We start from the raw sequence: 13,827 nt of genomic DNA, 5'->3' as shown, positions 1-13,827 counted from the left end.
CACTAACCAACACTTCACATACAGCCAACAGGGATTGAATTATCTCCGGGCCACGACGACGCAGGTATTTTAACAGCCTTTTGTGTGGAGAGGTCACTAAATGTAAATATTCATTTATCATTTTTATGATCGGATTCAACTAAGGGGATAGAAAAATAACCCTGAGATTGATATAGACAAATAACAGTTACGCAAATGCATCGAAAACGGTGATTACATTGCTGTTCCTAATTTAAATTGTAAATTATCAGCCATTCTGTTTTAGCTTTGAATTAACACCATCGGATTGTTAAAGGTTTTGGTAATTGAAAAATGACTCGCCATTAAACAAATTGTTTTATAGCACGGCGGACGTCACGCGACGGATTTTAAGAGTCCTTTTGGTTATGCGATCTTTTATTGTCAATAGTACCTTATCATTTAATTTTACTGACTGACAAACAGTCAAAACGATTAAGAAAAGTACAGACAAACAGCACTTGTATACGCCATTTTCTGGGTTTGTCAGTCTTTATTGTTATATATTGTGTTCTGTTTACTATTGTTTTTCTGAGGTTTTATAGCCATAGCTTCGTCAGTTTAATTTCTCATTATGCGTTTGAATATCCCTCTGGTATCCAGAATAAAGCTCGAGAAACTTGACTTTCATAGCTCCTAATTAACGTTTTACATGATATTTTAATAAAGTAGTTAAAGATTATTCCGGCTTCTCAAGTGTAAGACGCAATACAAATAGTATGCTTGCATCATCTTAACCAGTATTATATGTCTCTGTCTTAACCAATTACAGATTTAATTAAGTCCTGATCCGACTTAATATCTATATCCATTTATCGTCAGGTAAATATGCTGCGACTTGTTTTAGCCTCTGAAAAAAACTTTATGAGAACATTTTGGTGCGTTGTCATTAATAACTGTTTTACGTGTATTTAGTTAAATTTTATCTTATCTTGTGGATCACAAAAACGCTTTACACTACTTATTTTCTAATATTAGTTTAAGAGTTTATTGACGTTGACCATTGACAACAATGTAAACAAAAGTCGGCAGCATTTCAGTTTTTGAGTTCCTTCAGGCTTATTTACTTGGACAAAATAGAAAATACACATAAAAATTGCAACATTTGAATAAGAAAAAGGTGCATTACATGTTTTTTAACCGTACAAAATTATGACAGGCGGAGAGTAATAAAATACGAAGATATTGTTGACCCTTGCATCTGTCTGTTATTTGTATCTTTATGGAGCAAACATTTAGATCTTGTGTGAAGAAAAAGGGGTTTTAATCTCATGTCAACTAAGAGTAAAGAGAGAATGTCTCATTCAGATTCGACAGTTAAAAAAGACAAGGATGATGATGAATGTATAAGGGTAAAAACAGTGAAAAGTTCAAAGTCACGAAATGGAGAAGAGGATGTTCAAGAAGAAAATGGAGTTTTGTTTTGGGTAAATAAGAGCGGATTTCCAATTGACAATAAAACATGGGAACGCATGTGGGACCATGTTGCTAAAATTCACCCAGATAGTTTTGACATGGTACGGAAGGTTCGAAACAGCGGAGATTTACCACAAGTATGTGTAAAATATATTATACCGTACATTTGTACCTCTTATGACCGAATAACAATGTTAATATCTGAACTAACACTTGTAATGATCAAATACCACTTGAAATTTAACTATTACACATATTGGTGACTTTTAATCATAGTGTTTCCTACAGGTGGTTTTGGCGTGTAATGGCGCCCTGCCGTGATTTCTCGACGCCCTGCCCTTTTTGGGAAAAAAAATTGGCGCCCTGCCCTAATTCTGTCGAAATTCTAGACGCCATGCCTTTATCGTCTGTGTGCCTTCATCAGCGCCCTTCTGCCCTGACGTCTTTTTCCAAAATTTTCTTGTGCCGTTTTGGTGAAATTTTTTTTTATCGATTTCTGATCTACAAGTTAATTACATATGATACCTGTGTGATTGCCCCCAGGTTAATCATGTCATTACAATCAATTACAATGATAAAGACTTCAAAGGTGTTAATTGTATATATAATAACTAAGTAATTTAATTAGGACAATGTATCTTTTTGTCATACTTTTGATGAATGTGTCAGGGAGTGTATTTAGCTTGGGTCGGCATTTTTGATCTCCAAGTCACAATGGAGGAGTGTATAAATGAAGACTTTCATGACTTTAGAATTGAATTTAAGTCATCAAAATAAAACTATGCCGTTACAGAAATGCCTTCCATCTCAACACAGTTAACGCAAACGTGGTGGAAATTGATTTTGGAGTTACTTCCCCTGTTTTAGCCTATTACAAATTTGTGCACTAAAAATATTATCTTGTACCAAAATAAGGAATAAATAACCAATTGAATATATAATAACATAATAATGTTACCTGAAAGATATTAACTGTCTTTGAACATATTGGAAACAAAATATTGCAATTTCTACTTGATAATTATACTTTTTATTAGCAATCCATGTTCTAAACATTATCAAATTAGAATTGCTCACAATTTTCAGAAATTCCAACCGTGCAATGGCTGTATAGTCAGTAAAAGACGTTAAAAACTTTTTATTGTTGGGTTAAAAGTTGTAATTTTTATATAGATATAGTCAAACCATATTCTTAGATAATGGGTAGAGTGAAGTTAAACTATAAAAACCTAATAAAAATTGTATGTTGATGAAGATGTACTATACATAACTACACAAACAATGACATAAAGACTATAGTTGAAATGCATCTTTATTTAAAAAAACAACAACTTATACAGTAAAAACTGGCACCCTGCCCCTTTTGAATTCAAGTTAGAGCTAGCTAGCTAAATTGTGTTTATTGTTTTAAATATTTCATATATACACTTTTTCTTGTATAACATTTGTTTTAATGATTGATTACAGATGTATATGTCCTTTTTATAGCATTAAACTAGTATGTTTTAAATGAATCCATTTTATAGAAATTGCCTGTTTATACATGTAGTTAGTGCCCTAAAATTGTTGTCCATCGCGCTTAATGTGCCCTCTGAGCTAACAATTACCCTGCCCTTTTTAAAAGCTGCAGGAAACACTAAATCATTGATTATTAAATAATAGTATACATGTATTATTGATGTATTTTATAACTATGAGAAACAGATAATTCATAAAAAAACTTTTTAATTTTAGTGTGAACATCCAATATGGTGAAAACGGAAATCACACTGTTCATGTACACTCTAAATTTAAAATGATCTTTATGAACTTATCTGCTTTCTGGAATTCTGTAAATATTTTTTTTGTGTTACCCATATATATATGCACGTGTAATATGTAGATGAATTTATCAAGTACTTTTCGGTTGTAGACCAGAAAGTTTAGAAATGTATGTACATCTTCTTGGTCTTCCTTGCTATGATCGGATTTCTATTGGAATACATGTAGTTCCTTAGACACTGACCAAGAACAATATCTGTTTTTAATGTGATTCTATTGCTCACACATGTCGACACAGTGCTAAAAAAAAAAAAAAACAACACTTTGTAAATGTCATGCTTCCAAAGAAAAAGATTGCAAACTGACATTTCACATCTGAAATACAAAGGCCTCATATTTTTTTTACTATTGTCATGTTAATTTTTTGTTAGCAACAGTAGTTTAGTACATGTATCAATGTGTATACATATTTTAAAAAAATAAACAAATTAAATATATTGTTAAAAAAAACATAATCTTGGATTGTTTGTCTTGTCACATTTTTTCTTGTTGTAAATACAACATGTACAAGTGACAGCTTCTTAATATTATACATGTATATTTGTTTTCTTTGTCGTTCAATGATTGCGTTACTCTTTGATCTATTTCAGGTATATTATAGTGTTTATAACCTCATATACCCATATTTTAGGTTCCATTTCAAGCACCACCAATTAATTTTCCATCTTCAACACCAGTGTCAGAGAGAATTGAAAAAGTACAGAATTACATGAGGAATCTACAGTATCTTTTGATCAAATTATTGAATATACATGTAGCAGCTTCTTATATAATTAATTACTATCTAATATTTTCAGTTATATATTTTAAGAAAGAAAGGAAATTTAACCTTGAGAAATATTCATATTGAATAGTAAAAGTGACGACAGTAAAATTGTCTGGTTTGTTAACAACTTCCCAGTTATATTTGAAACATTGCAAAGAGGGGTATTTTCTTTAAGTCATATATTAATCTGGCTTTATTCTATGAACTATTTATTAAGAGAAAAATTGTAGATTTGTTTTTGCTTAATAGATAAACCAATTATGCAGGTCACTAGCTACCCACTGTATAGAGTTTTACACTCACTTTAATAATGTGTTTAATAAAGATGATTTGGGGGGGGGGGATACATGTAGAGATAACAGGGCCAAAAAAATAAGCAAAGAGAAAAATGAGCTAAACATGAGCCCCCTGTCTTCATCAAGAACCTAAATTGTCACTCATTTTTTGTCTCCATAGCCCTCATATTCACATACATTTTACCTCAATCCTTTAACAATCAAAAAATGTTATTGTTTTTTCTTAACTGAAAGGTATAATCACACTGGAACTCAGTTTTATGAAGTCAGAAAAAACAGACCAATATCTGGGTAAGTTAGCAACAGAAAAATCATTTAAACTTTATCCAAATGAGCACTATTAATATATATCTTAAATTATTTGAGTCTAATTCAAATATAAGCACAAAAAAATATCTCAATAGAAACATTCTTCAACTAGAAAACATTTAGAACGAAACCTCAAACACTTATCCTGCAGCAATAACATAAGCTTAAGGTGGTACCCAACACTTTCACTAAAATTAATTTGGCTCGTTTAATTTTCATAAAATTTTGACTATGTATTTAATTTGACCCTTTAACGAAAATATAAAAATTTCAAAATTTTTGAACCAACCGTTTTGTCAGAAAAATTACACTGGTTATATAGCAGTTTGACAAACACCAATTTTGATCATTGAGAAGCTTGATATTCACTTTACAATACCATGTAATTAAAACGTTTAGCTGACTTTACAGAGTTATCTCCCTGTAGTGTCAGGTACCACCTTAAGAGACAAAATTCAGTCAGATATTGTTAAAACTGATCTATGCACACATGTGTTGCTTTTACTAAAAGTATTTAATTCTATTTTTTATTTCATCAACATTTAACTTAAAAATTAAGAAGACACATAAGTGTCAAGGAAAGAAAAATGTCATCATTACAGATGTCTTGCAAAAAAAAATAAAAAAAATAACTAAACACTGTATTGAAAAACTAAAATTTACAAAATGATCAGGTTGAATTTGAAACCAAAATTACTCAGTTAAAGTTTAAGCTTAACTGAGCTACAATGAACATGTATTTGATTGAAGAAATAATTACAAATTTTAAAACCGCTTCAGTACAATAAATAAATAATAAATAAATATTTATTTTATTAAAGTGTTACATATTGATTGACAATATTTACAAATCACAGTATTCAATAAAACAATCAATACCCAGTCATAAATTTGACTTATGAGACACTTAACACATGTTATATACATACTAGTAGTACAGTTAAAAGTTATGGGGAAAAAATGAATAATTCCCCAAAAAATTGAAACTAAAATATATTGATACTGATTAAAGTTTAATATTATATTTGTAATTTATGGTACATTGTATAGCATAATTTCACATAACTTCTCAACTTTTCTTTTGTAGATTAATGGATTTAGCCAGAGAAATGATTAAAGAATCCTTACCAATTAAATGTTTGGAAGCCATTATTCTTGGAATGTATCCTTATTTAAAACATCTCTTATTTGAATGAAGACCATGCATTTGAATGACAAACTTTTGAAAATACTCTAGAAGTATACTGATTAGTTTCAAAATTCAGAAAATCAGAAATCACTGTGAATTAATACATGTTATGTAAACCAATCTGGATTTGTAGATGATCATTGGTTTATACATTGAAAGAAACTGTGACAATGAACCTTCACTACACAAAAATGACTTAATCCATATTATCTCAAGGACAAAAAAAAACATGCCAGGTAGTCTTGACATGTTTATGGAAAAAATTAATTGCTAGATAACTTATTTGATTTGAATACTATGAAAACAAAAAATGTCTACTGGAAACTAAATTCTCATGCAATACAAATTATATCAATAATTCATAACTTGTTCACATCTTTGGCTTTTGGTCCGATAGTTAGCAATCATATATACAACATATTTTTATTTTGGTTTTTAACAAGCCTCAGTATTTTAAAACCATCTTTGATATTATAATAGATTCCTTATCTGTACTAGTTTTCTTACCAATGGTATGCTGGGAGTTGAGAGATTTCCTATCAGTTTCAAAAGTGTATTTAATGGAAATGTTCACCGTCATGTTGTTTTAGGAATATATTACAGTGGTAGATGGGGCACCATAGGGATGAGTCGACGTGAGGAACTTATGTACAAACCACTAGTTTTCAAGGTATATTAATTACAGTTAATAATTTTCAAGCAGTGTTTTTTTTTTTTCCATCTACACACTCACTTTCATAATTTTATATTTTATTTGTGCATTTTATTTATCTATAAATACCATTCATTTTGGGCATTGTTGTCCATCTGTATTGAGTTTACTGATTTTGATAAACATTTTATATTGACATAATTTTAGAGTTATTTCCCTTTGACCATCTTCTAAAAGAATAAATTAGTTTCTACTGTTTCATGACTATTGATTGAAAGACTTTAGAAAAACTTGTTTTCTCAACTTATTGTTTAGAACTGCTTTAATTCATCACTTCTTACCTATGAGGATTATTTTTTTATTTGTTAAAATGTCTTACAAGATAACTAATCAGATTGCCCTCTAAGTTCTAACCAGGCTGTCATTAGGGAAATACACAAAATACATCAATGGAAAATTAGTGGTTGAATTACATACTGACAATACTTATAGCTGCATCTGAATTGACTCCAATTAAATACCCATTATGAAGGAGAATGACTAATGTACAGAGTATAGAATAAGTTGAAATTTTAACCAGATCTATTATGATACATCGGTAGATCCATGATTTTTGAAAGAGGACATAATTGCTGATAACTTCCTTATTGTTTGAGCAGAAAACGTCAATGTTATTATTTTCATCAAAGAGGTGCACCCTTTATGCCCTCCCTAAATCCTCTACTGATTTTTATATGTAATAGTTATAACTTCAGAGTTTGGCAGATTTGATGTTTGATTATGAAAAGTCCTATAACCTCTGTAAGTACATGTATATATGATATTCTCAATAAATGTATATGATATTCCTAACAAAATTAATTTACATTTCTCACATCTTCTTTTATTCATATTTAATATATCAAATACTTATTCATTTTATCTACAGATTAAGAATGTAGGACAGAAAGTCACAGGGCAAAAAGCTATAGACAAAAAAAGTCATAATTCAATTTTGAGATGGTTTTATTGCAAGGAAGAAACTCTTATTTTCGACACAATTTTTATGTTTTTCTTGAACTATTCTTAACACTAAAATAAATATATGTAAAATGAAATCATTTCAAGAACTTTTTCTTATATCATGTATATTATTTATTCAAACGATTGTAAACAAATTATTTTAGGCCTTTATTCCTGTGACTTTTTGTCCTATCAAATTTGGGACTTTTAAAATAGATATGTCTAATAACTTTCAGAGTGTCTGTTTACCTTAAGATTTACAACTGTCATACAGAATTTATTTTTGATATCACTGTTATTTATTTTTGATATCACTGTTATTTATTTTACCCAGTTTTTTGTAAAAGAAATAATGCTAGCAGTTATGAGTTTTGTTAAATATGGATATGATCTTGTTAATTATTTTGTTTTTTTAAATACAGTTTATCATGAAGTAAAGAAGATGAAAATAGGACTACCAGCTCCACATGATCCTCATAGTTATGAATTTATCAACTGGAAGGTATAGTTTATGTTATACAATCCAAAGTGCCTGTATATAAGGTCACCCTTGAGACCAGAGAAAACTGACCTAACCTTATAAGTGAGGTTTCCTTTTTATAAAAAAATTTGGAAATGTGGTATGATTGCCAATGTGTTAAATATCCACAAGTGGGTCTCATTGGGGTCTAAGCGTGACGCGGTATTGCCGATTTTTTGTAAGCGTGACACGTGAAAGTCAAATTATTGTGTCGTGAAAACGGGAAATGAGGTCTTGTGGGACCCGGGAAATAACAAAAAAATAAGAATTGCTTACATATATAGTGTAAGCGGGATACTGGAATCTGACAAAACAGTAAGCGGGATCCGGGATCGGAACCCCCCAATGAGACCCCCCCACAAGAGTTCAAAAGAAGTGGGTGTAAGCAATTATATGCAACTCTACAGTCTTCCTCAATGAGAAAACTTGTTTCAAAATGTGAAGATGAAAAAAATTGATAAACATGAACCAACGAACCACTGAATTACAGGCGCCTGACTTGGATCAGACACATAAAGAATTAGTGTTTAATGTGTATATATATCATTTCCAAATTTTTCTTAGTTTTGCTTACATGTATAAATTTTTTATAAATTATCAGGTCAAAAAATAATGTGATTTTTACTTCCAGGGTAAATTTCGGAGTTTAATATGACATCCATTTTCACTAAACTAGTATACATGTTTGTTTGGGGCTATCTGAAGCACACCTTCCTGTTCGGTAGTTTCTTGCTGTATTGAAGACCCATTGGTAGCCTTCTGCTGTTGTCTGCTCCTTGATCCAGTTGTTGTCTATTTGACACAAATGTATTTATTTTTAATTCATTTGGTAAAATTTATATATAACCTCTTTTCTGGCAAAAAACATGTGATACAGTAGTTGAACTACTTAGACCACTCATCAACTATGAAAACCCATGTACAATCAAGCCATCCAGTCAGTATTTAAAAAGGCAATCAAGCCTTAAAATTTTTTCTGCAGTAATATTATCTTTGTTTTCTATATTATTACCATGACAATTATATTCAAATTATCTCCCTTTATACTATTTTCTATAAACGTTTTGTTTTCAGACCTTAACATTAACTCCAGGTAAACAGAATAAGAAGGAGATGACTAAAGACTTAGAACACATGGCTAAAGAAATAAGACTCAAGGTATTTAGTCTTTTAATCAAACTTTATTTATTAGTCTTTTTTCGATGGTTGAATAACTAGGTAATTTGTCCTGTTATTTTTTTTTATAAAGAATCACTCCCCCCTTGGAGACTTAATACAGTATATCTTCTGTATTAAAAATGTCAATGTAAACCACACATAAAGAAATCTTTGCTGGACAGAAAAATTTAGGGGGATACAATCTTGTGGGAAATAATTGCTTTGAATGGACGACCACATATTAGATGGCACTAAAAACTGAATTTTGGCCATCATGGGTAGCAAAGTTACAAGGAATGGAACAAAACTAGACATATAAAGATATTATTTACAAAGAGCACTGACTATATTTTTTAGGCTAGATTGAATGTAATATGTCAGACAGAGTTGTTTTTCCCATCAATGAAGGTATGATGGTACATGGAACACTATTGATACACTATTGATAAAAGCTATCCATTACTTGCACTTGAGTTTATGTCAATAGGTTTACTGGATGAGTAATTGAGTTATTAACCACTCAAAAGATTATAATACCAAATAATCATGGAATTTATTAAAAAATTTAAACACCAGAAATTCAATAATTAAAAATAATTCCAAGTTCAAATAATAGCCTGTTCAGTGTTAACTTGAATAATTCAGCGTTATCGGTCAATGTCCTCTCGAGTTAATGTAGCGATCGATAGTGAGTCGGAATATAACGACTGGATTATTCGGGTTAGTTCAGTGTTAATAACAATTTTTTGGAAGTTCTATTTGTAATTTTGTCAAGAGCTGTTTAGAAAAGACAATATATATATGTTAAACTGATATTGCTAAATAAATTGAAATCTATCTTTGTAAATGGTCCTGTGGTTAAATCATAAGACTTATGATGTGTTTTACCAGAGCAATATTACTTTGAATTTTTAAAACAGTGCTATTGAATTAAACTTAAGTTTTAAGAAAATTGGGTTTGAGACCTGTACAAGGATTGCTGTACCTGGAGATTAAGGGAGCATCACATATTGCAAAACTTGTTATATTTATTTGTCATTGTATAAAGTCATTAGATAAAAACTTGTGCATATGAATTATTATTCATTTATTATGAATTACTGTCTTTAAGTGTATAATACACATTTTTCAATTCCAAAAAAGTAGTTGTTTTTCAGTATTTTTAAAACTTTTTTCACCAGTTTTTGAGGGATTAAAAGGGCTTGTTATACACAACTGCATACTATACACTGCTTTTAAAATACGGTATTGTTGATTATTTATTATGATTATTTTTTTGTTAAAGGATTTTTGTTTTTGCTCATTTATGTTTTTAAATCTGTTGAAAAATTTAGGCCTGAGTAGTCTCTTTTATTATTGCCTTTTATCACCAGAAACATTTAGCAGAATGATTTGTCATTTGCATAATCACTGGGATTTGTAATTAGGAAGGATTTCTCATTTCCATATACAGAGGTGACAGATAAACTGTAGGCTTATATGAAGTTTTTTTCAAAACCATGTCATGATGAAATCAATGTATCAACATTTTACCTCAATCCTTTAATAGGTACTTTTCATAATGAAAATTAAAAATTCCACTTTGCAAATTGGTGAAACCCAAGGCTGTCCCTGTTGGTCATGAACATTAATGGATCCAAAGTAGTTTATGTTTTTAATCTTTAAACTTTAATGACCTTTTTTAATGTAGTTTATATTTACATAAGAAAAACATATTGTATTCAAAATGAAAGCTGATTGATGGACTAAAGTATTGAAATTGCATATATTTATCTTAGGCTTACCATAATTCAGAACCTACACCTGGCATCATACTGTATTCTTCTCGTAAGGTAGAATGTTTGTTTAAATCTCATAGAAGTTTTTAATAATATGCTCTTTTGTCATAACAAATATGTAAAATGTGCAAGACCCAATGGTGGCCTTCTGCTTTTGTCTGTTCTTTGGTCGGGTTGTTGTCTCCTTGACATATTCCCCATTTTCATTCTCAAATTTATAAGTCATGATATTCTTAATTTTAGAAAGTTCCTTTTATGAAATGGTATTGAAATCCCCTAATTTAAAAGTGTCTTGTATGGATTTATTGGTCAATAATAAGAAATCACATTCTTATATCTGATATGTATATCTGTATGCAGATTTTTCTGACATCGCAATAATTAATCTCACATATTTGTCCATTTTACAAAAATCCCAATAATAAATGCATGCAATAATTTCTGAATTTACATTAAGTATTCTGTCGGACGGTTTATTACTTTATCCACACATATCATTCCCAGGGGCAGATCCAGGGTTTTAGGGGGTATGCAAATATAAATATTGGTTGAGATAAGCTGATTTTTTCCCCCGGTAAAAATGATCAAAATATTCTTTTTTAAGCTGAGGACCGATGCATTGCAAATTTTAGTGGAGGCCAAAGCACACCCCTGCCTGAACTGCATGTTGTTATATTATGTATCATTGTATGTTTGAAATGTGGTAATCCCATAGTAAAATTATCAATTTTTTTTTAACTAAGATTTGCTTTTAATGGTTGCTCCATTCTCATACATAATCTTATGATTAATATATATAAAAAAGAAGATGTGGTATGATTGCCAATTAGACAACTATCCACAAAAGACCAAAATGACACAAACATTAACAACTATAGGTCACCATACGGTATATGTTAATAAATGAAAATATTATTTTAACATTGAAAAAAAGATTTTTCTTTATATATTGTTGTCTTTAATTTATGAATCTGACGGGTAAATTAAAAGATTAATGACATATAATATGTATGTGAAGTTTATCTGATTACAGTTTCAACTAATGTTGGTCCTTGTTTGAAACTTTATATCTTCCACTTAATAATTTTGTTTAATCATACATTTTCAAATGCTATAATTTTCAAATAGATTTCTTTTTAAATAATAATACATTTAATTTCCATGCAATTTACAAAAGAAAAGTGATTACATTAGACATTTGTTTATGCCAACTTTTATTAATAGGTGTATAATACCACCGTTGATTTTCCCCTGTTATTCTTTGTTTAATTTTCACTTTAATTTCGAAAATTGTGCAGAATTTATCATTGTTTCCAAAGAGTAATGCTTAACCTGAGTAAAGTCTTATCCTGTCAAGTACTATAGAAAAAAATTTCTAATCAAATTTCATTGCATAAAAGAGAACAACTATCAGTTTTTTCACTGGAAGTTAAACAATCAAATGTTCATCTTTGCAGAATAGATACATTGTCATTTGAGACTCTAAAGAAAATATTGTATACACACCTTTTAATTAAAGCATTTTTTTAATACAAAAGTAGTACCTGTACTAATATTAATTACATGTATATGACAAATTTTAATTTTAAAAGTGTCTAAAACTATGGTCATAATTGATATAGACTTGCATTGATTGAGACAGTATTTAAAATTACTATTGTATCTTATTAGGCAAAATCCTACAGTACCCACCAGTGCCAGTCTCCAAGAAAAACCTATTCTACTGCAGAATTTCCATATCATGAAAGCAATACTCAGAGAAGTATAAGGGAGGCAACCAAGGTCTATAGGTCGTAAGTATTTTCAGTAACAAATGTTTAATAACAAAATTTTCCAAAAGAATGCAATGTGTACATGTATCATAATTTTATTATTAGTACAACATATAATGGTAGTATTTAGTTTTGACAATTAAATTCCATTGTTGGATTAAGGGAATGTTTTATAAACACCTAAATGGGATCCAGGGAAGGTACCTTGAAATCTGGACTAAATGGGTCAGAGTCAAGAACCTTGAAAATGTACCTCAATAGGTTGTACCCCATTTTGAAATTACCATCACATGTATAAGATAAAATATAAAGGTAACAAAGAAACAGGCCGGTAACAACTGTTGCCGGTTAGTTTTTCTGCATAAGTAGTCAGGTCAAGGTCTGAGGCTAATTAATTTTAAAATAAACAGGCTGTCATCTTTATTGTTGATGAAAAAATGCAGGATGTGCCATTCCATCCCTGCATCCCCCCTTAAATGAAATCGTAAAAATTGTGGGTTGTTGCCAAATACATGTATTTAATGTTCAGTGGTGGGGGTCCTGGGGGTTAGAACAACCCTTTTTTTTTTATGATCAATGCATTCAAATGGGGACATAAAGTTGGAAAATTCCAGGATAATTTCAAATTGCTTATCTCTGCATAATGATTTATGTAAAACTTTGTCTGATCTTCCAGCAAAAAAGTTGTCATATCAATAAATAGTAATTGAACTGAACCATTTTGTTTTGATTCATTTTACATACATAGATCCCGGTGCAGGAATTTCTTGCTACATTGAAGACCTGTTGGAGACCTTCTACTGTTGTTTTTTCTATGGTCGGGTTGTTGTCTCTTTGACACATTCCCCATTTCCATTCTCAATTTTATAGATGTATTTACTGTTGTCATTTATTTTTCAGCCAAACTTCAATCAATGCAGAATCTCTAAAGAAGTTTACCAGTACAAATGAATCAGCTGACTACCAGCTTAGGATTTAACATTGTATGAAGAAAAAACAATTGTAAATGTTTTAAAATCTTGCCAGGATGTTGGATTTTTATGTTTATTTTTATCAAAAGAAGACTTTTTTGTCAATTTTGTGCATGTGATAGGCTAACACTGTGATATTTTTTACACATAAAGTTGTAT

At 30.1% G+C, this 13,827-nt stretch overlaps 1 protein-coding gene across 3 annotated transcripts; it reads left to right on the top strand.

The window, feature by feature from the left end:
- The first annotated feature begins 1,002 nt into the window (after positions 1–1,002).
- Positions 1,003–13,827, top strand: LOC134710204 (tubulinyl-Tyr carboxypeptidase 2-like). 3 transcript variants are annotated; one of them, XM_063570442.1, is made up of 10 exons: positions 1,003–1,571; positions 3,887–3,978; positions 4,552–4,608; positions 5,714–5,788; positions 6,314–6,485; positions 7,223–7,268; positions 7,892–7,971; positions 9,064–9,147; positions 12,597–12,718; positions 13,598–13,827. In XM_063570442.1, the coding sequence occupies exons 1-10, from the start codon at positions 1,290–1,292 to the stop codon at positions 13,674–13,676; spliced, it is 1,089 nt and encodes a 362-aa protein (XP_063426512.1). In that variant the 5' UTR covers positions 1,003–1,289; the 3' UTR covers positions 13,677–13,827. The 3 variants fall into 3 exon arrangements, with proteins under 3 accessions (XP_063426512.1, XP_063426513.1, XP_063426514.1); XM_063570443.1 differs by lacking the exons at positions 12,597–12,718; positions 13,598–13,827 and adding an exon at positions 10,926–11,030; XM_063570444.1 differs by lacking the exons at positions 12,597–12,718; positions 13,598–13,827 and adding an exon at positions 9,505–9,576.

This window comes from Mytilus trossulus, chromosome 3 (assembly GCF_036588685.1).
Source record: "Mytilus trossulus isolate FHL-02 chromosome 3, PNRI_Mtr1.1.1.hap1, whole genome shotgun sequence".
In the NCBI taxonomy this organism is placed as follows: Eukaryota; Metazoa; Mollusca; class Bivalvia; order Mytilida; family Mytilidae; genus Mytilus; species Mytilus trossulus.
This window is presented reverse-complemented; position numbering and strand designations above follow the sequence as displayed.

Bases quoted from the DNA above. Each gene is read 5' to 3' on its own strand.
- LOC134710204 (XM_063570442.1), top strand. From the start codon at position 1,290: ATGTCAACTAAGAGTAAAGAGAGAATGTCTCATTCAGATTCGACAGTT. The intron at 4,609-5,713 runs GTAAGTTAGCAA...TTTCTTTTGTAG, and splicing joins AAAAACAGACCAATATCTGG to ATTAATGGATTTAGCCAGAG. The intron at 7,972-9,063 runs GTATAGTTTATG...TTTTGTTTTCAG, and splicing joins ATGAATTTATCAACTGGAAG to ACCTTAACATTAACTCCAGG.